The sequence below is a fragment of the Alligator sinensis genome, unplaced genomic scaffold (assembly GCF_000455745.1).
Source record: "Alligator sinensis unplaced genomic scaffold, ASM45574v1 scaffold50_1, whole genome shotgun sequence".
Lineage (NCBI taxonomy): Eukaryota > Metazoa > Chordata > Crocodylia > Alligatoridae > Alligator > Alligator sinensis.
The window spans coordinates 1257067-1279538 of NW_005842059.1; the positions used below are offsets into that span (position 1 = coordinate 1257067).

General features: G+C 46.2%; 1 protein-coding gene across 2 annotated transcripts in view; it reads right to left on the reverse strand.

Moving 5' to 3' along the window:
• Positions 1 to 22472, reverse strand: part of MAP4K5 (mitogen-activated protein kinase kinase kinase kinase 5) — a 105321-nt gene that overhangs the window by 53678 nt on the left and 29171 nt on the right. For both annotated transcript variants that reach the window (XM_006023076.3, XM_014519673.2), the window contains exon 2: positions 17399 to 17456. In XM_006023076.3, coding sequence (XP_006023138.1) covers positions 17399 to 17456 — 58 coding nt within the window. The remainder of the gene's footprint in view (positions 1 to 17398; positions 17457 to 22472) is intronic.

Genomic DNA, 22472 nt, shown 5'->3' on the forward strand with positions numbered 1-22472 from the left:
TGTTCCCCTCCCCCACGCTCCTTCCCTGCCCGGGGTCCCCCCACCCCTCCACTTACCTGAACTCCCCGCACTGGGGGAGCCACGTGCTCCCAACCCAGAAGCTCCCAGTCCAAAAATGACAGGAACCAAGGGCAGAGAAATATTAATTTTTTAAACTTTTTTAGGGGCCCCGCGGGCCGGACAGAATAGCCTCGTGGGCCGGATTTGGCCCGCAGACTGTATTTTGCCCACCCCTGCCATAAAGACTATTTAAAATATTTAATCTCAAAATTATTTTGTTACATAGTCTATAACCTGTACAGGATTCAGCCACTGCTGACTAGGAAGGCAGCAACCTCTGATTTTCTTGCTATAAACTTATTTTTAGACTACAGCGGTTAAATAAGGAAATATTATGCCTCATAAACATCAGTCTGGAAAAAATACACCAATAAAAACAATGTGACTGCTCCTCTCTTCTCAGTAAAAACTACTCCTCTGCCCTCTTAATTTAAGGGGACACATACATTTGGCCCAAATCTTAATTTTGTAGAAACAGGGTTTAAAAAACGCCTGAGACCCACAGAAACATTTGCATGTTTTTCAAACTGCGCCAATAAACTCTAATTTTCAAACAAAACCATTCTTCTGCAGAACTTGGAGCCGAACATTGCAGCACCGATCACCTGAAATTAAGATGCGACTACAGCTCGTATCTAGCATAATTCAGACAGGGTTGATCCTGCTTTGAGTAGTGGGTTGGATTAGATGCGACATCCTAAATTTCCTTTCATTCCTACTTTTTCTATGCTTTGGGTTCCAGTAAGAGAAGCACAGGTTGCAAAGCCTGACTAGGGCCCTGAGAAAAGATATCCTGGGTGAGTAACCTTGGCTGAGTCGGTTCTATTAACAGTGTCCAAGACGCTGTCCTAAATCTAGTTTAGGAATGGCCTCCCAAACTGTAATTACATTTGTGGATTACAGCGGTCTCATACCCTGGCAGATAAATAAGTAGATGGAGCCCCTTGAGTTTCTGCAACCAAACTCAGAGAAATTAAAAAACGAAACTGGATTTTTAAAATTCTTTCACTTCCAATGACCCGCAGCGCCGCTATGGAGGACAGAGGGAAGAAGCTATTTTCGAGCCCCTGATTAAGTTGACAACATCCTTTTACAAAAAGCCAGAAACGTAAACCTACTTCACAGACTCCTTTCAACATCCTTTTTGGACAAGAGGGCCTAGGCCAAGACATTCAGAATGTCCATTTTTCTGCGTTGTGTGAATTTATAGTAACAAGTCTTCCCGGGTTTATATTATTCATGCCAACTTTTGTTCTAGAGAAGTAATAAACCTCTGAAAAATGGGTTCAAAACGGAAAAGCCGAGTGAATCAGTCGGCAATTTATAATCATGCACTTACATTTAACAAAAATTATTTTTAGACTGTAGACTGGTAGCATTCCCAGTGCTCTTTATACACAAGTCACTGCAGTCTATTTGCACTGCTGTGTGCGCTAGAAATTCAGAGTGGTAATCTATCCCCTCTTCAAAACAGAGAGCCCCCTTGGTATCTCTGTTCAAAGGTTTTAGTCAAAAATAGAGCTGCAACATCAATGCTGTACGTTCCCCAGACCAGCCTGCTCCAGATCCAGTGAAATCAGCAGGTGTCTTTTTATCAACTTCGGTGAAGGTTGGAGTCTCAACCAGGGTGCCATGGCATCCACAGGTGCTACAAGATCCTTTTAAGGATGCCACATGATTACCACTGGCAGGTGTGCAAACACCTACATATGACTACAATAAACTCAGAGATTACAAATAGTAATCCATAGCATCAAAAAATTCTGACCCGTTGTGGGCTTTCTGAAATCTCTGTAACAGAAACATTGCTCTATTATTTCTTCCATTGTCAAGAAACAAGTGGAAGCTAAGAGCTAGCTTTTCCAAGAGGTGCCTTGAGTTTGAGGGGTGAGAACCACTGGCTTAGACCCTAAATCAGAGAACCCACAGTATTTTGATCACTTTCTTTGCAACATAAAACAAGGGAAAAGTTGACACAAAAGAACTGAGCTGACAATTAGAGGAGGGTAGATCTCTCAGTTCAGTGCTAATGTACTTTAAATACCTGCTCTACAGCCAGATGCTTCTTTGACAAAGGTGCTCATATTTACACTCCAAAACAAAAACTGTAGTAGAGACAAAGTTTGGGGTACATAACATCTTAAGCTAAGGTTTGGAAAAAAAATTCTGGGACGCTGTAGTTATACCCTCGAGCATAACAAGCTTTGGAAATTAAATGCTAAGGTAACACTTCAAATATACTGAAAGCAGGAAAGCTAGTTTCCTTTTCCAACCTATAAGCACCTACTAAGATGTAACAAAGAAATTATGTTTGTTATTTTAAAAATCTTAAAGGCCTTGGTGATGAAAAGCAGTTCAGTTTACCAGAGTACAGATAGCAAAATACTTTCTTCTATTAAATAAAAATGGCTTTAAATACAAAACAGTTTTAAAGTTTGTTTCTTCTTATGGATTAGGCACAATTCAGGTTATTTTATTTTATTAATTAAAAAAATTAGAATACCAACACACACACACACGCCTATATATAAATAATCTATACAGAGATACATAAATAGACGTACGTGTGTGTGTGTGTGTGAGTGAGAGAACAAACAACTGCAACAAACAAATATATATATTTACATTTGTTTAACCATTTGGATATATAACAATTAAAATGAAAATAATAGGAATCTGAATATTATACATATACATATTTACACACACACACACACACACACACACACACACACACTCGAACAAGCTTTAGTTAAAACACCCTTGCTGTCATTTTGAAACACGGGATACTGAATACATGCGACGCTGCGGGCACGTTAATCAGAGCGGCTCTGAGAGCTACTCTAATTAAAGCGCTCCCCTCTCCACCCCAGAACAGACACTCTTAGAGACTAACTGGTTTAGGGAGGCATGAGCTTTCGTAGGTGACAGCCTGCTTCATCAGATGCTACGAATGAACTACCACGTTAAAGAAAATTCTTGGAGGATTCTGAAACCTGCCATCGTGATATGCAATCTTGTTATGTATTACAAGCTAAATAAGAAAAAGAAAGCACAGTTTCTATAAATCAGATAATCAAGTTCTGCACAGATACGTTAAGACCACACTGAATTTCAGAGTGATTTTGAGCCCTTATATGCGATTTGGGGGGTTTTAGTCAGATGGTTTGATTCATTTCACCACTGATGACAAGTTTTCTTCAGGAAAAGTTTTATGCTTACAGGCACCCCATTGGAAAATTTTCAAAATAAAGTAGTTTTTAAACCACATCCAAATGAGGAAGTGCAACAGAAGAATTCAAAGCGGAAGAAGGTATTCACTTTCTCCAACTTTAGCTCTCTGCGTGTTCATGTCGGATCATACGCTGCGCGATATTACAGTCTTCCCGAGAGGAGAGATTCCTCTCAACAGACAGCCTCTGATCTGAAGGGGACGTTTTATCATTAAGAGCCACCACACACTGTCCCGTCACGGAGAGACATCGATGCACATGGAACTTCTGCTCTATTTCACAGAGCATGGTCCACGTGCAGGCCCTGCACTAAACAACTTAATACGGCGTGCAGCAGCCTGAGTTGCCTCAAATATTAGCAAGTATATCAAAAAGAGCTACAGAACTGAGAGTTTCAGGAAGACCTTGAGAGAAGAGGTGAGAAGTTACACTGATGTTGATGGGGAAGCTGCTCCCCGAGTAGTGGACAGAGCAAGGAGGCCCAGAATCAGGAGCAAAGAATGGAGTAACTATGGGTAGAAACAGACATTGCCTGATATAGCATTTGTGATGCCAGAACAATTTTGATGGCAGCACAGGATGGGAGCAAAGAGATGTCCCTACCCTTTGCTGTGCCACATCAGTGGCTGTGACAAGAGGAAGCATAAAACAGTGCCACTCTATTGCAGTAGATGTCTATTTGCTCTGTGATGGGAGAGCACAGGCATTCCAGAAATGCCCACACTCTCCAGACTCCCTGGGCAGGTGCTCCGAGAGCTTGAGAGGCCTAATCCTCTACACCCCAACAACTCCTGTGCAGGATTGGGCTCACAAGCCCTGCACTTTCCCCACTTATGGAGACCTGCCCCAGGGAATCTCAGGGCACCTCTGTAAGCAGGGAAAGTTGAAGTTCCCTGCTCGTGGAGCCCTAACCCAGGATCTCCAGGGGCCCATCTCCACGAATGGGGAAAGCCTGCATGGGTCCCGGCATGGCAGCACGGGGAATCTCCAGCATGTCGTGCCTCCACGCTGAGACCTGTACCAGATTCTATGCTGATTTATGCTTCCTGTGGAGCTGGTGTGGGTGCCAACAAGGAGGCACAAGGCAGTGAGGTCCCAGGGAATCGCCAGTGCCCTGGGGCTCCACCAAGATCTCCTACCAGGTCAGCACAGGTCCCAGCATGGAGGCACAAGGCACTGGGAATTCCCTAGGTCCCATGTTGCTCAGCACCTCCTTGCTGGGACCCACACTAACCAGCGCTTCATGAAGAGGTAGGGGTCTCTCCATGGAGGCAGGGGCACCACAGGATTGGCCCAAGTCCTACACTGCCTTGTTCCTCCATGCTGGGAAACATGCCCACCTGTGCCTCTGCATAGGTCCTGGCAAGGAGGTTCAAGACAGCAAGGTATACAAGGGATTCCCAGGCAAGGGAAACATGTCACCTCTGGTCCCACATCAGGCTGGGGCCCACAGTGGGATAATGGGAAAGGTCTGTTTCACCCAATGAAGTGGATCTGCTGTGACAGGATGCAGTCCGCCACAGCTGAGCAGCTTCATTTGTTGATGTCTGTTATCCTTAGGAAGTAGCTTAGGCACATGGAACAGGACACCTTAAGGTCAGATACCTACATGGGAAAGAGGAAGACCTGCAGAGTTTTAAATGGAGAAAGGCACTTGGGTACGGATTCAGTGCAAGACTTACCCCACTGTGAAGCCCTATACAGCTTCCTCCTCAACCGGCAGCAGTGTAGTCATGTGCACGCAGCACTGGAAGGGTGTTAAAGAGCACTGCTGAGTCAATGGTGGTTAGCCATCTGCAGCACCGTGCAAATACATCAACACCGCTGCAGGTTCAGGAAACAGCCTGCCCTATGTGCCTAAGGGAACTGCTGCCTGGCTCTGCACGTCTGCAGCAAACACATGTTGTTTGTGTAATGGGACAGCAAGAGGATCTAGGTGCCAGGATGTTGGACAGGATAAGGGGAAAGAAATAGGGAGGCAAAACTGCAGTAAACTGGCAGAAAAATGTCCTATTTGTACTCAGCCTTTCCATTAGGAGGAAGACAGCAAGATAAAAGAATCAGACTTTAAGACGGTCAAGTGACAGCCTCACAAAGCAATTTACTTCTGTTTTAGTCATCAGTGACCACTCCGTGCTAAACAACGTTGGAGACAACAACTGGAAAAAATGTACTTTTGTCTAGTCACAAGTTTGCAATTATGGGTTATGCAGCATGCTGAGCAAAAGCTGGTTGCGAGACTTGCTGTAAATCACACAAGCAGCTTGGTGACTCAAAGCTTGCTATGATTATGTAACCTTATCTTTACAGCCAGCCGTGCAGCAGACAGGCAGTTGCAATGAAGTACTGTGGCTCGATCAAAACATGTGGTTCAACCTGCTCCATTTACTCAATCACCCGCTTTTCTCTCTGCCAGCTGTACTAGAGTATAGACATTTAAGCCCGTCTTCACACCACTTTGGGCTGTGACCACAACTTAGAGGTCTTAGCAGGTCAGGACCCAGTAAGTTTTATGCTTAGATGGTATTCTGATGATGAGAGACCCTCCCCACACCTTAGGGCCCATCTACCCCAGAGAAGTAAAATCGAAGGGTTAGTATTGCCCTGCGTACAGCTGGCACAGTGCAGCAGACTCATGCAAGCCATCCCGGACTGGGTGTGTGGCCACCCTGCATTCACACACACAGCATTTTAGCAACTAGAGGAGGGCAGCACCTATTACTGCCTGCTGACTCGGCACATCTCTGGTACAGGCACAAATCTATGGTTTGTAGGGTATATTTGCTTGGAGTCATATTCCATTTGTTCCACTGCTTCCATCCAGCACGAGGAATGACACATGGGCTGAGAGAAGCCAAGGCTCCCCCCGCTCTTCTCTTGCAGCCGTGTTTAGTTGCCTGGAAAACACTTGATTTTCCAAAAGACTCCCCATGGACCACATTCCCAGTCACCATTTTGCTTGCTCTGCATTATCTGAGTGTGGCATCACAGGGTGGGGGTGTGGAAACAAGGGAAGGATGAATGGGTCATTCCTATGATCATGTGGATGCAGCTGAGAACAGCCTCAGCTGCTTTTGGGCCTGCACCTAGCTGGGTGGAGAGAGGCTTGACAATGCTCTGAGATGCTGGAGACATCACTGACGGGCGTGGAGCACTGGGAGGCTCAACTCCATCGCGTGAGCCAGCATTTCTGGTCTCCACTAGCACTGTATGCTCTAAATGACTACAAACTGGAACACATTTGACCTGCTGCTGGATGCAGTAACAAACAGTACAAAAACTGCCTTCAAAACACATGTAGCAGGAGCATGTGTGAATGCTTCCCACTCCAGAGGTTAGCGATTGTATCCTTCCCAAATTTCCCTATGCAGACAGGGCCTAGAAAGATGGGGTTTGCCACTTTGGAGGCAGGACTCCTCCCTTAGCCACTACTGGGCCAGCAGTATGCTAGATGCAGGGGTTGGCAATGTTTTGGAGCACAAGCTGCTTCTAACCTGGCCACAGTCACTGCTCCCCCAACCAGTGCCATTGCTGCCACACAGGTGAAGCCCCCTGCCACCAATACAGCTCCAAACCACCCCAGGCTGCCTACCCCTTCGCTAAGAGAAAATGAAATGCAAATTAGGGTTTTTCATCAGTTCTTGCCATTAAAAAGACCACAAGCATCCTATCGAGGGTAGGGGGCTCCTGGCCAAGTTCCAATTCAGGAAAGAACCAGAGCCCTGAATTGCAGCATTTCTCCAGTATTTGTGTTTGAATAACTACTTTTCCCAGAACCAGCAGGAAAAGTGAGAGGGCATAACTGAGGGGATCACAACCTCTCCTCTGTACATACAAAATCCACACCAGCAAAACTCCCCAAGCACAACATCCACACCTCACCAAGCCCCTACAAAAATCCCCTGATCTTCCCCCCTTCAAGCCTATGTTAAAAAAAAAATACAAATTGGGGAACAACCAACTAGGATGCAGTTCTGCAGAAAAGCACCCTGGATTATTGTGCACCATAAACCGAATATGAGCTAACAGTGTGGTCTTGCTGCAAAAAGGCCAACAGCATATTGGGATACATTATCACAGAATCACAGAAAGTGAGTGCTGGAAAGGATCTCAGGAGGTCACATCTAGTCCAACCCTCTGCTCAAAGCGGCCCCCCCCCCATCTAGATCATCTCAGCCAAGGCTTTGTCTAGATGGATCTTAAAAACCTCCAAGGATGGAGAGCCCACAATCTCTCTAGATAACTTCTTCCAGTGTTTCACCACCCTCCCAGTGAGCAAGTTTTTCCTAATATCCAACCTCAACCTCCCTTGCTGCAACTTGAGCCCATTGCTCCTTGTCCTGTCATCTGCCCCCCACTGAGAACAGTCCAGCTCCATCCTCTTTTGAACCACCCTTTAAGGAGTTGAAGGCTGCTATTAAATCCTACCTCATTCTTCTCTTCTGCAAACTAAATAAACCCAGTGCGCTCAGCCTCTCCTCACAAGTCATGTGCCCCAGCCCCCGAACCATTTTCACTGCTTTCCTCTGGATTCTCTGACTTGTCCACATCCTTTCTGTAGTAGGGGCCCAAAACTGGACACAGGACTCCAGATGTGGCCTCACCAGTGCCAAATAGAGCAGAGCGATCACTTCCTTCAATCTGCTGGCAACACTCCTACCAGTGCAGTCCAGGATGCCGTTAGCCTTCTTGGCACCAAGGGCACACTGGTGACTCATATCCAGCACTGCCCCCCCCAGGCCCTTTTCTGCAGAGCTGCTGCCCAGCCAGTCACCCCCAGGGTGTAGTGGTGCATGGGATTCTTCCGTCCTAAGTGCAGGACTTTACACTTGTCCTCCTGAGATTTCTTTTGGCTCAATCCTCCGATCCGTCTAGGTCACTCTGAATCCTAACCCTACCCCGCAGCGTATCTACTACTCCCCCCAGCTTAGCGTCATCCGCAAACTTAACAAGGGTGCACTCCATCATATTTTCCAGAAGTTATTGAACGAGACCGGCCCCGGGACCGACTCCTGGGGCACTCCACTTGATACTGGCCGCCAGCTAGACATTGAGCCATTTATTACTACCTGTTGAGCTCAACAGTCCAGCCAGCTTTCTATCCACCTTACAGTCCATTCATCTAACCCATACTTCCTCAGCTTGCTTATGAGTGCTGTGGGAAGATCATATCCAGAGCCTTGCTAAAGTCACTGCTTTCCCTGCATTCACAGACCTAGTCATCTCATTGTAGAAGGCAGTCGGGTTGGTCAGGCATGACTTGCCCTTGGTGAATCCATGCTGACTGTGCCTGATCACCTTCTTCTCCAAGTGTCTAGAAATGGATTCTTTGAGGACCTGCTCCTTGATTTTTTATGACAATTGAGGTGAGGCTGACTAGTCTGTAGTTCCCTGGATCCTCCTTCTTCCCTTTCTTAAAGAAGTGCACTATATTTGCTCCTTTCCCAATAGTTCGGGACCTCCCCCAATCGCCACAAGCTTTCAAAAATAATGGCCAGCAGCTCTGTAGTCACATCAGCCAACTCCCTCAACACCCTCGGGTGTATTACCTCTGGCCCCAAGGATCTGCACACTTTCAGCTTTTCTAAACAGTCCCTAACCTATTCTTTCATCATCGGGGGCTGGTGACCTCCTCCCCAAACTGTGCTGCCCAATGGATCTGCACACTTTCAGCTTTTCTAAACAGTCCCTAACCTATTCTTTCATCATCGGGGGCTGGTGACCTCCTCCCCAAACTGTGCTGCCCAATGCAGTAGTCTGGGAGCTGACCTTGCCTGTGAAGACAGAGGTAAAAAGAGCATCGAGCACTTCAGCCTTTTCCTCCTAATCTGTCACTAGGCTGTCTCCCCCATTCAGTAAGGGACCCACACTTCCCCTGACCATCCCCCTGTTGCTGACATATTTGTAGAAACCCTTCTTGTTGCCCTTCACATCCCTTGCTAGCTGCAACTCCAACTGCGCTTTGGCCTTCCTGACTTCATCCCTGCATGCCTGAGCGATATTCCTGTACCCCTCCCAAGCTGTTTGTCCAAGTTTCCACTTCTTGCGAGCTTCCTTTGTGTGTTTAAGCTCACCGAGGAGTTCTCTGCTAAGCCAAGCTGGTCGCTTGCCACTTCTGCTATTCTTCCTGCACATTGGGATAGCTTGTTCCTGTGCCCTCAGTAAGGTTTCTTTAAAATACAACCACATCTCCTGGACTCCTCTCCCCCTCAGATTGGCGTCCCAGGGGATCCTACCCATCAGTTCCCCGAGGGACTCAGTCTGCTGTTCTGAAGTCCAGGGTCAATACTCTCCTACTTTCCTTTCTTTTCCTGAACTCGATCTTCTCATGGTCACTGCTGCCCAACTTGCCATCCACTTCTACATCCCTCACTGGTTCATCCCTGTTTGCGAGCAGCAGGGCAAGAAGAGCATGGCCCCTACTTGGTCGGTGCAACACTTGCACCAGGACATTGTCTCCAACACTTCCCGGATTGCCTGTTCACTGCTGTGTTGCCTTCCTGGCAGATGTCAGGGGGACTGAAGTCCCCCATGAGAACCAGGGCCTGTGATCTGGAAACTTCCACTAATTGTCTGAAGAAAGCCTCCTCCACCACTTCCTCCTGGTCTGGTGGTCTATAGCAGACCCCCACCACAGCATCGCCCTTGTTGCTCTCCCCTCTAAGAGACTCTCAACAGGTCTATCTCCAGTATCATACTGTTGCTCTGAGCAATCATATGGCTCTTTTACATCAAGTGCAATTCCTCCTTCTCTTCTCCCCCGCCTGTCCTTCCTGAACAGTTTGTACCCATCCACGACAGCGCTCTAGTCATGCGAGCCCCCACCAGGTCTCTGTTATTCCAATCACGTCATAGTGCCATGACTGTGCCAGGACTTCCAGTTCTTCCTGCTGGTTTCCCAGGCTCTGTGCATTCGTGTGCAGACACCTGAGGTGGGTAGCCAATTGCCCTACTTTCTCAGGAAGAATGAGGCCGCCTCTGTTGCCCCCTCCTGCTTCGGCTTCCTCCAGATCCCTCGGACAAGTCTCGGCAATCGTTCTGCGATATCTTGGATCCAGGTTCCAGGCAAGCAGCAGAGCTTCTGGGACAACATTGACACGTGTACTGCATATAACAGGCACCGGATACGATTCCCCCATTCTCCTCAATCCCAGTAAGTCCTCATATGGTGTCCAAAACTGGAGGCAGTACACTGCACTTCAAGAAAGATGTGGACAAATTAAAGAAAGTCCAGCAGAGAGCAGCAAAAATGATTCAAGACCTAGAAAAAAAAAAGACTTATGGAGGAAGGGTTGGAAGAAGAGAAGGCTGACAGGTGATCTGATAAGAGTCCTCAAATACAAAAAGACTGTTAAAAAGAGGATGGTAATCAAATGTTCTCTGCCTCAGCCAGGGGCAGGTTTTAATTAAAGTTATTTAATTCAACAAGTTTTTAATGTCCATCAGTGGAATTTTGGTTGGATACTGGGAAATTTCACTTTCAAGCTGTGGGGGTGGCTTAGCACTAGAACAGCCTCCCTAAAGAGGGTGTGGGATCTCCATCCTTGGAAGTTTTTAAGTGCAGATTAAACCAGCACTTGGCTGGGATGGTTTAGACAGGGATGTCCCTGCCCTGAGTAGGGGGTTGGACTAAACAGCCTTCTGAGAGCCTTCTCTGCTTTTCTATGATTCGAACAGCGATCGTTCCAAAACACATCGGTGAATCCATCCTGGGGTCTCACCCACGTTGGTGATGACTGACATAGATTTCTCGGTATTCAGGCTTTTGCATTAAACAGAGTTTAGTGCTTTTGCCTTTTCCATCCCACCTCAAAGGTTTTAGGAGCACAGTTTCTGTGTAATGCACAGGGATCCTGGTTTTCTCTGATTAAAAATAAATCCCCAATTTTCAGGTTAAAAAAGTAACCCAAAAATCCACATTTTCCTGTGATCAAAATATTACTAGTGTTTCATTTTGATCATAGAAAAATGTGGATTTGGGGTTACTTTTTTTAACCCAAAAATTGGGGGGGTTGTTTTGGTTTTTTTTTTAATCAGAGGGAGCCAGGATCCCTGGAATGCATGACAATACACTGCGCCCCAGACAGTCCCAGGGGGAAGATGTGGGTCATGCTCAAGACTTGGATTTCCAGCATGTTCAACAGTGACAGCTTGAGGCACCCCTACGCTATCCCCATCTCATTTCCAGGGCCTATGTGCACAGAGCAGGAAATAATGAGCCAGGCACATTTCCTTGGGGTTAAGACTGAGTATTGTGACACTGTAGTGTAGGCATAATGCAAGTGCAACACAGCCACTGACTCTCCTGGGGACCCCATTGTACACACTCTCTCCAAACTGCCCTCTTGACAAGCATCAGGCTTTTCTCAGCTCCCCGTTACCTTCTCTTCCATCTCTAGCTTTGTTCCTATTCAGAGGATGCTGGACTTCCCGGTTCATTGACTACTTCCCATGCTGACTACTTTCCTGATCTCATTAATGCTCTTCCTGCCATTAAGAGGTTATGTTGTACTGAAAATGCAATCACATACAACCAAGAAAGAAAACTAGCTGAAGCAAGAGCAGCTGAGTGTGAATACATCGTGTAAAACTGCAAAATTAAATGACCCCAGATTTCACAAAATGGTTTAGAGCACCAGGCATTTAATTATGTTGGTATATATTAAAACAGTGCATCCTAAATATCCATTTCTGCACCCTACACTACTATTAAAATACTATGCTGCCACTGTTCTGCTTGAGTATATTCTGAGACAGCTTGGTTTATTCAATAGCTCTATGAACCTGGCATTTGTGAGAATGAAGGTTGCTGCTAATCAGAATACACTTAGCATAAGCAAGTAATGTAGGCTCAAGCAGCTCCAGCATGCCGCGCAAAGCAGTTCTCACATTCAAGTCCCAAGTGTCTCTTAAGAAGAGATTGCTCTGAAAAATTACACAGCTATTTTGCTTAGTAAAAATACATCTGTTTCAGTTTCTAGGGTCGGAAGGGACCTGAATAGATTATCAAGTCTGACCCCCTGCCCTGGGTTTTGAATCTGCTGGGGTTTTGAATAAGATCAAATGATTTCAGTGAATCCCAGAGCCAGCATCTGAATCCACGTATCAGAGGTCCAAGCCTTTTGAACCTTGTGCATATGAAACCACATTACCAAGCAGCTTATTCTCGAGCCTGCCTAAACTGCACTCGGCATCACGTGTGGGTGAAGAGTCGCAATGAAACAAAGCCGTTTTCGTACTCCTCCAATCCTGTAGGCTGTTGGGTACGGTTCAGGCACAGGTTCAGTCAGAGCAACCTCAAGGTTTCTCTTAAGAGCACTAATAGCCACTGTATAGAGGATATTACGTACTCAGCTTTTTGCATTAAATAGTTTAGTGCTTTTGCCTTTTCCATCTCACCTAAAAAGTTTTTGGAGCAGAGTTCCTGTGTAATGCACAAGGATGCTGGTTTTCTCTGATAAAAAAAAATATCCCCAATTTTTGGATTAAAAAAAGTAACCCCAAATCCACGCTAGAGCACCTGGCACCACATTAGAGCACCTGTGGACTGCCAGACCACAAGGCATTCATTGCAGCAATGTCCCCTTTCAGTCCTTCTGTGTTTCATATTAACTTAACTCAGCATCCCAACTCCTCCTGTATATTGCAAAAATGATCAAAGGATGTAATCAAATCTCAATCTAAAAAGGCAAGGGACTTCAGGATCAGCTTCATGAAGTACAGAAACTAAACACACACAACAAAGCACTTGGATCTGAATCAGAATCACAGAAAACTAGTGCTAGAAGGACCTCAGGAGGTCATCCAGTTGTCCAAACCCCTGCTACAGGCAGGATCAACTAAAAGCCACATTATACACATTTGAGTAATTATTCTGTGTTGCACTTAAATCTCTGAACTAACATCCAACTAGTACAAGATACAACAATAAACTGATTTCTTTTGGCCTAAACAGATTATTTCCACAGGAAAAGTACAAAACATGAAACCAACTCTTCCTAAGCCAATTGAAAAAAGAGTAACTAGATACTCCAGTAAACGTATAAGGGGATTTGGAGCATTACAAATTTCTGACAGCCTCATAAAAAGCCAAATGTTACCAGTGCTGCTATTTATCCTCACAAGAATACTTGCAACACAGGTTCCCCGTATTTGACAGCTCTTTTTATTCTCTTTTCCCAGAGAAAAAGTTGTAGAGAGTAGAATCACACTGGCAGCTAGCTGCTATCTTTCTGCATTTACTTCTCCACCAGTTCATCTGCTAAATCCATACAAGGAAGTGGCTTTTGTGTTTTCGATAGTTTTGGCTTCTCTACCAGTCTCTCAAAGCTGCTGAGCGCAGATAGAATTAGTTTCTGAAACAGAGCTGGCTCTCAAATTATTTGAAGCATTCAAACTCAATGAATGTTGGGAAATGTCATTAGCGTGCCATAATATTTTTGGCTAAAGGCTCTTCAAAGTCTATGCCAAAAAAAGTGAAAAACACCATCTACTTTGATTTTATTAGTGCTGTGTAAGTAACAGTGGCAGCAGAGTTAGCACATTGCAGACACGTTTGAACACACTAATGATGACCACCTTTTAAAAAGAGGCTTTGTTTCATTTTTTAGGGGAAGGAGACAAACAAGAGAAAGACTAGACAGAAAGCCAGATGCAGTGATTTTGGGGGTTGGTTTTATTTACTTCCTTTTGCCTACCAAATCAGTTATCATCACTTAGTCAGTAATGAAGAAAAAGCAAACCAGGCCATCCCTACCCTAAAATTAAACAGATGCTTTCTCCAGAGCTCCTCAGACATTGGGAACTTCTCAGCTGCAATCTAATTTGGGGCAGCATCTTTTCACCTTTGATAAAGTGCATTACACTGCCTCCTCACTCATGGTTTGAAAATCTTCATCCCATAAATTGTATGTTTAGCTATTTAAGGGTCTGCAATACTGAACAAAATATAGTCTACTTGCTGATGGCCATTTTGGGTTAGAAAGGGTTGCATCCCCTGCAACTGAAAACTAGAGTAAAACCTTTAAATAAATACAATGTCTCCCTAGCAGCCAGTTCATAGGTTTTTAAAAAGATGGTAGCAATATGCTTAAATCAGCCATGTCGGCCTGCGAGGAAGTGAGCTGACGCATTCTGAGCGGACTGCATCATGGAGACAAGACGAGCAGACACTCCAGAGAATAAAAAAATGCTGTAATCTTGCCTTAAGAAAATACCCTGCACAGCCTTTGCCAGCAGTTTTTGCAGGCACGTGCCGAGGACTGAGCTCAGGCTGGCAACACTTTGCAGACGATGTAAAAGGCCTGAAATGAAATCCCTTGCCTGTGGCAATTCAAGCTGGCAATACAGTGAAATTAATGGGGATGTGGTCATTATCACTAGTTACAGCAAACTTATTTCTAGCCAACCCAAACCCAGTATTTTTTGAAATTTTCAGCAAATGAAAAAAAAAAATCAATTTCAAACATTTTAGCTGCTTTTTAAATAAAAAGCAAAGGAAGAACTTAGAAAAGAAGGATGGGGCTTCACAAAGGCACTTGGACAGCTGTGGTTCCCTCACTTCCGACAGCTCAGGCATTGGAGAGCTTGCCTGGGATGAAGGTGATCCACGTTAAAATCCCTGTAGGGTCACAGTCTCTCTCTACCCTATAATGTAATCTATACACAGTGGAATGGTTTATACAGGAGCAACTGAGACCTACCCAGGAATACCCTATAGTCCAGTGGTTAAGACGCTGCCTTATTATGAGGAAGGAGACCTGGGTTCAAATCCGTGCTCCAGATCAGGCAGAGAAGAGGTTTATCCTAGGCACTGTCCAGAAACTGGAGAGCTAATTCAAAGATCCCTGTGCAACCAGGTTGATATTCTCTTTCTACTACAAAAGCTGGAGAAGCCTTGTCAGGATTCACTGCTACATATGAAAGTTAAAGGAAAAGAAAAACAGGCCCCAGAGGGAGAACATGGCACTTTACTGGGAACACAACAAGGCTTATTCATGGTATTTACGTCCCTATGAAGAGACCAGCCCTTGTGCAGATCTCTCTCCAGCACATTCAGTTATCTGCCGCTTCCTCTTCATTTTATTCCTTCTCCTTCAGCCTTTGGTCTCCCATGTCAGGGAAAGACACTGGTCTTTGGCCTATACAAGGATCAACATGACACACTAATACTGACTCCCTTTTTCTCTGCTTTGTGAAAGACATCTAAATCCCTTGTAGGTCTGGGTTGAAAAAAATTAAACTATTCTACGTAGCAAACACTGACATGAACCAGTGACATTTAAGAAGATTCCAAGACCCCTCCCTGACTTACCACAGGGTTCAAGAATTATAGAAGGGTTTAAAAGGGATCCTCTACAAAAAGAGGTGTAGTTGTTCGAGGGAAGCACATTGTGACACAAGTACCCACTGGGATGGCTGGAGAGGGTACGTCTGCCTAGGTTACAAGGCTTTATGTATGAGACACACGTTTCTGTTGGCTTACGTAAAAATTCTCTCTCTCTAAAGCATGGTTTCTACTGTTACAAGCTCCGCTTTGCAGCGGCCTGTGTGATCACAGCGTAGCACCAGTCACAGGCTCCCGAAGGCAAGGATCTCAGGGGCTTAAACCCAGCCAGACTGTCTGGATCAGGTATGTGGACTCCCAGGTTAGCAGGAGAATTGAAGGATTCTGCCCCAGAGGTATAGCCACGAGGTTTGACATGTGAAAGCGTGCACTGAGAGAGATCAAGAGGGAAAACGGAGGTACAGTCAGCCCTGCAACCATGATAGGGCCCACAGAAGTTAATAAACACATTTTAATTTCTAGGCATCCGCAGTTTCCAATGTCTGGGGGCACAACAGGATGGAAGCAAGAAAAGTAATGAGGCAATAGGCTATTTTATAACGCATCCAAGAGACAGAATATGAATACTCACATCTTGGTCACTAAGTACAGACAGACAACCCCACCACACACAAGCAGAGGTGTTTAATCTCCCTGTGCCATAGAGACATGCTGGGGCTTAGGGGGGAGAGGATGCATTCCAATCAGGCCTTCAATAACAAAGGTCCTGCTTCCCACGCAAAATGTGAGTCAAGAGTTCAGGCTAAGGGGGCTGTGGTGAGACCAGCACAGCAGAAAGACGTGAAAGCCGATTACTGAAGGAGGGATTGGAAAGTAAAGAGAAGGCTTTTTGATGAACCCGCAGCAGGGGAGCATTCCTTTACATAAAAATTTAAACACACGCAGGGTGCCACTGGCCAGGAGGAGCTGGAATTCTCTCTCAATTATTGCTGCCCCAATTTCCATTCCAGATGCTCTTTCTGATTTCAGATCCCCATGCAGGACTAAACGTTACAGCTGGCGTCTTGTCTCTCTTGCTGGTTTAGGGAGGTGGGATTAAAGAACCACTGGATACCCTCCTTCCTCATCAGCCAACGGTCTGGCAGTCAGGAGACATTGGTTCTTCTATCAGAGAAGTAGTTAGGCATGTCGGTCTGAAGTCAGGGTGGGTTGGCACTTTAGAGGCTAACTGGCTCACCACCTCCTACCACACTGCTTTCATGCTGCACTGCACAATGTTCACACAAAACACAGGGACTGAGGAGGCTGTAATCAGTGTGAACTGTGGCAGGATATCAGACCTGCCCAGGGCTGCACCCCTAGGAAGAAGCTCAGAGAAGAGCAGTGGCAGAAGGAAGAACAGCAGTGCCACCCCCTCCTGCCCACTCCTCTCCCAGAACATTTGCTGGGCAGGGTGGGCACACAAGGGAGGCTCCAACATTAAATCTACAGCTTTTCCTGTACAAGAAAAGAGAAAAGAGCATGTCCTCGATCCGCATCCACCGTAACGGCAAGATCTGAAGAGGTGGTAGAGAGAATACACAGGAATGAACAAGAAAATACTGAGCAGAAAAAAAATGAGAGCAACTGTGCATTGTGCTTTAGATAATCCCCAAGTGTTTCCTGTGACAACCACTAAAACTAAAGCAAATGACATTTTTTTTTTTTTGGCTAAGTGTAACATGCAAATAGTACCTCCCTGCTGTGAAAATGCACACATGCAGAGTGTCCAACAGCAGACAGACACAGCAACAGAACTTGGAAAGAACGCAAAACTTACCTGGCTCTAACTTGATCATTTTTACAGCAGCCAACTCTCCTGTATGCAGATTTCTAGCCTAAAATAAGAAAGTTAAGAAATTTAATCATAATGCAAGAGCATCCGATACAACCTTATAAACCATGGATTTTTAAATGTTAATGGCATGTATTATACATGGTGCCATGTACTTGCCAGTAAGCAGTCAGGGCAGGGATTGTCTGTTTTCTAAATCTGTAGAGAATCTAGCAAAATACAGCCCTAACTGTGGTGGAGTTTTTGGGGCTCTCAACATGTTTCCCCATCAGGCCCAGATCCTGTTCTGTGCTCTTGCCTGGGAGATGCATTTGGCAGGGCTGCTGAGCTTGGGAGCTTTCTAGCAATAGTTGCCTGTTGAAACTCCGCAAGTTCTCTCTTACAGCACTAGGCCATGCAGTCCCCCCACACCTCCCAGGTCCTTCCACCAAACTTCTGACTGCTCAGAAAGACAGGAAGATCAGTGGGCAGTGTCAGCATGCAGAGGCAACGCTCCTAAAGACCCACAGGTTCTTGTAAACAATTTTCATCACTTTTGCAGCAACCTCTGCATTCGCCTGCTTGTGGGAGTCCAGCAAGCAATGCAGCCTTCAGAAGGGGGCTGAGGAGCACTCATTAAGTATCAGCTGCAGACCGGCCGTCTCAAAAAGAGAAGTTCTGGATGGCAAGTCAACAGAGCAGCACTGCCAGGAGGAGCAACAGAAACTCCAGGTATTATGTAGATTATGGTTATTAAACAGGGACTGCAATAAGACAGGTCCTGTCTTGTGATCTGCATTAGCAAATCTAAGTCACTCGGGTACAGCCACTATTGCTAAAGTACATTATTTTTAACATACAACCTAATCTGCTTAGGTGCTGTAGCACTCCCCCTCCACTAATCACTCAAGAGTTATAAGAGGACTGTTCCCAACTGACTCACTACTACTTACTTCAATAAAAACAAAGTCCTCAGAGTATCCGAGACATGCAGTCTAGGTTTCTCCCAGTGGGAGTCAGGTGACTGGAGGAAACTGGGAGATAACCATCCGTGCTAGGTAAAACTCTGACTTTCACTTTTGGCAACTATGTGGATGGGGCTGCAGAGCAAATTTGTCCCTGTGGAGAGAGGTGAAGGGAGTATTGGCCATTAAGGCACAGAACATGCTCCTCTCTCAAATGTGCAATTAGAAATCCAGCTTTAGCAATGGGTGGAATAAGAAGCTATTAGGCCGTGGACTCAAATAGGCGATTCCTACTTTGTCAACACCCAGGTAAGATTCTAGATGCCTCCAATCCATGGAAGACCATCAGTCCTTTAAAAAAACCCTAGAGCAGGTGGGCTTTTGAAGACTGTCAAATGCCAGGCCAAGTTACCAGACCAGCACTGTTCAGCTAAAGACAACCACCAGTTAAGCCAACTAGAGGTGCATCGATACATTGGTCCCATATCGGATCAGCACTGATATAAGGAAAATTGACAGCATCATCAATCGGCATTTTTGGCTGATAGGGCCAATAAATGCCTTGTGCATGCACGCAGCCACAGCGCAGCATGCAGGGGGCAGGAGCATGGCCCGACAGCGTGGAGAGTAGCCAGATCCGGTTGGTAAGTCTGTTGTGAGGGAAGGGGGGCGGGGGGTGCAGATTGAGGCCCCTGCAGTGAGGGAGGGAGTGGGACTGGGGCAGGTGCTGCCCAGGTGGGACAGGGCATGGGACAGAGCCGCGAGCGGCTCATCTGTGGGGTGGCTCCAGCCACTGCACATACCCCAGGAGGGCATGTGCCCCCAGACCTGCGCGGGGTGAGGGTGGGCTGCTGCTGCAGGCTGGGGCCAGGGTAGTGCCGGGCTCTTCCCGGCATGGGGCTGGGCTGGGCTGGGCTGCACTTGGGGCAGGTGGTGGTGGCAGCACTGGGAAGAGGGCTACGGGGGGGGCTGCAGCCACCTCAAAATTCACCATAGCCCCCTCCTAATGCTGCTGCCTACCCCGAGTGCAGCCTGGCCCAACCCCCATGCCAGGAATTGCCCAACACCACCCCAGCCCCAGCCTGCAGTGGCAGCCTGCCCTCTCCCCACGCAGATTCAGGGGCACATACCCCCATGCCCTCTTGGGATGCATGCAGCAGCAGGAGCTGCCTCCCCCTGCATCCCCCAGACAAGCCGTGACTCCATCCTGTAGCCTGCCCCAGCTGTGCAGCACCTGCCCCTGTCCCAGCCCCACTCCCACACTCACCACAGGGCCTCCGTCTGCTCCTCCTCGCCTCTTCCCTCGCAATAGAAGTATATCGGAAATCGGATCGGTATTGGCCGATATGGCTCGTTAAAAATTGGCCACCGGTATCTTCCCAAAAAATCTCTATCAGTGCACCCCTAACTGCTACAACAGTCCAAACAAGATGATGCAGAAGCATAATATAGATTGTTACTTGCTGCCCTACAGAGGAAACATTTCTTTTCCTGAAAGTGCCATTTCATCAGACATAGGCAGACAAGGTTCCTTGGGTGAATTTGATATCTTTTATTAGACCAACCCAAATAGTTGGAGAATAGTTATTAAGCAAGCTTTCGAGTTCAAAAACCCTTCCTCAGGCTAAGGAAGTTTCAGCAGTTGGTGTGTGCTCTTCCTGGATGGGATGAAAAGTGAAGAAGCCAGGGGCTGGGCTGGGGAGTGGTTTCTCAATGGCAGCAGACTCTTCACTTTTCCAGAGCATGTCATAGCACAAATAGCCTGCGTTTGGCATTCCCAAAAGAAGGCAGAGAGAAAGCAGGATAAGAGCTTTCCTGGTATAGCAAACTTGACAATAGCTTTAAAAAATATGGAGGCTCCAGACTAAGACAAAGGTTATGTGTTCTCCACCTCTGGCCTGTAGAGTATTAACAGTCTGGAGCATTTGCTAGTGACCCACAGAGAGAGAACTGGTCACACAGAGGTCTGGCTTTTCCTGTTTTCAACCACTGATCTCTATTTTTTTTGTTTAAATTGAAGGTGCGCCATGCCCTTTCCTAATATTATTTTTCCATGGTAGAGGGAAGGATTTCTTAGAGTGGTAAGTTTTTATTTCACCAACTATGTAGCTAAGATAAAGTTTGACAAGCTTTCAAATGCAAGACATTTGTTGTCATGCTCCCTCGTAAGCAGCAGATTTCGGTATCTTCCACATTACAGTAGCGTAAGAGTGCGGTTGTAACCATGATGGTCCAGAAATGATGTGGGAGGCAAGGATTCCTACCGTAACATGGAAGATGCGAACAATGTAAACCTGATGAAGAATGCTTTGCATTCAAAAGCTTGCCTGACTTTATCCCAACTACATAGCTGGTCCAATAAAAGCTATCACCTTAAGAAATCCTTGCTTCTCACATAACTTCTGGACCATCACAGCTTCAACATCACTCTTATACTACCTTTTCCATGGTAGTAATACTGTAGTTGTAATTGCTGTACAGATGCTATACAATTGTCAGTAAAACACGGTGTGATCTGCCAGCTTTCTTTGCTACTCAAGTTATCTGGCACTGATTCATAGGTTGCAGCCAATAAAGATCATTCTGACCATCTTAATCTGACGTCTTGCATAAGAGGCCTTAATTCAGGGGAGTCTAAACCCTGCTTCCAGGCTAATTGCTGTTGTTGGACTACAGCAGGGGTGTCAAACATATGGCCCACAGAGTCACGTAATCTGGCCCACAGGGTTCCTAGAGGTGCCAGGAATTCAGGGATGGGGCCTTCTGCCAAAATCAGAGGTATGGAGCACCACTGGGGGAGGGGGAGAACAACAAGCAATGGCCATTTAACCCTGGTGCTTTCATGATGCTGCTTGCCCTGCTGCCAGAGGCAGGGCAAGATCTGACCCCCAAGAAGCCCCAGTCTGACGCCCCTGGACCAGAGCATACATTTTAGAAAAACATTCAGTCTTGATTGAAAAACTGGCAGTATGCACCACAGTTATTGGTCAGCTTGATCAATTATGCTAATGATTAACTATCCACACCGTTAAGTTCATACTTCATTTATAGTGTGAACTGGCTAGCTCAGGGGTGTCCAACCCGTGGCAAAAGTGCCACAAGTGGCATAGGCAGCCTCTGCGTGCAGTGCACAGCAGATCAGGAAGGGGACAGGTAGCACAGCAGTTGATAAGACAGGAAGCAGGGGAGGATATTGGGGAGAGAGCACAGGGCAAGGAGCCGAAAGCAGAGCAGCAGATTGGGCAGAGAAAGGGGATCAGAATAGCACTCGGGGACTGCAAGGGGCTAATTTGTTGCATGTTTGCTGAACATGTGGACTTCCATTAATCTAGCTTCAGGCTTCAGCCTCCAGCCATTGAATCCTTGTCTGCAAAAATGAAGACCCTCCATTATTGGTTTTGTTCCCCAGGTCGATACTCATATAGGCTAATCCACTCCTCCCTTAGCCTTCTCTTTGATGCACTAAATGCCTTGAGCTCCTTGAATCTCTCCCTATAAGGCATGTTTATCCGTCCTCCCTGTGTACCTTTACAACATTTCTAATTCAGTAACATCCCTCCTGAATTGCAGACTCCAGACTGAACCAAGTACAACAGCAGCAATCTCACTGGTGCCCAACACAGACAAAGTTTAAACTTCTCTTCTCCTCCAACATATTCCTCAGCTCACGTTACACCCGATGAGAGGCAATGGCCCCTTCTGGCCAGTGTCACACTGGGAAGCTCAAGTTCATACACCGTGACCCTCAGATCTTTGTCAGTCACTGCTTCCTACAGTAGAGTCCTCCATTCTGTATGTAGGGCCTACAGTTTTTGTTCCCAGACACAAGACTGCAGCCAACTGACTGAAAACCCTAGTTCTCTGGTATCAATAACCTCTCTTCTTCTTAACTGACCATCTTTTTTTCCAACAGCAAACTTAGTCAGTTTGATCTAATAAAAGATATCACTCACAAAACCCCTTGCCTCAACTTTATCAGTAATGATACTGTGGCTTCCTGTTCTTTGCTAAAAACATTAAAGAGCATGGAGGCAAGATCTGATCCATGTGGGACCTCATAGGAAACATGAGCTGGTCAACTATGATTCCCCATTCACAATTAACTTATGAGATGC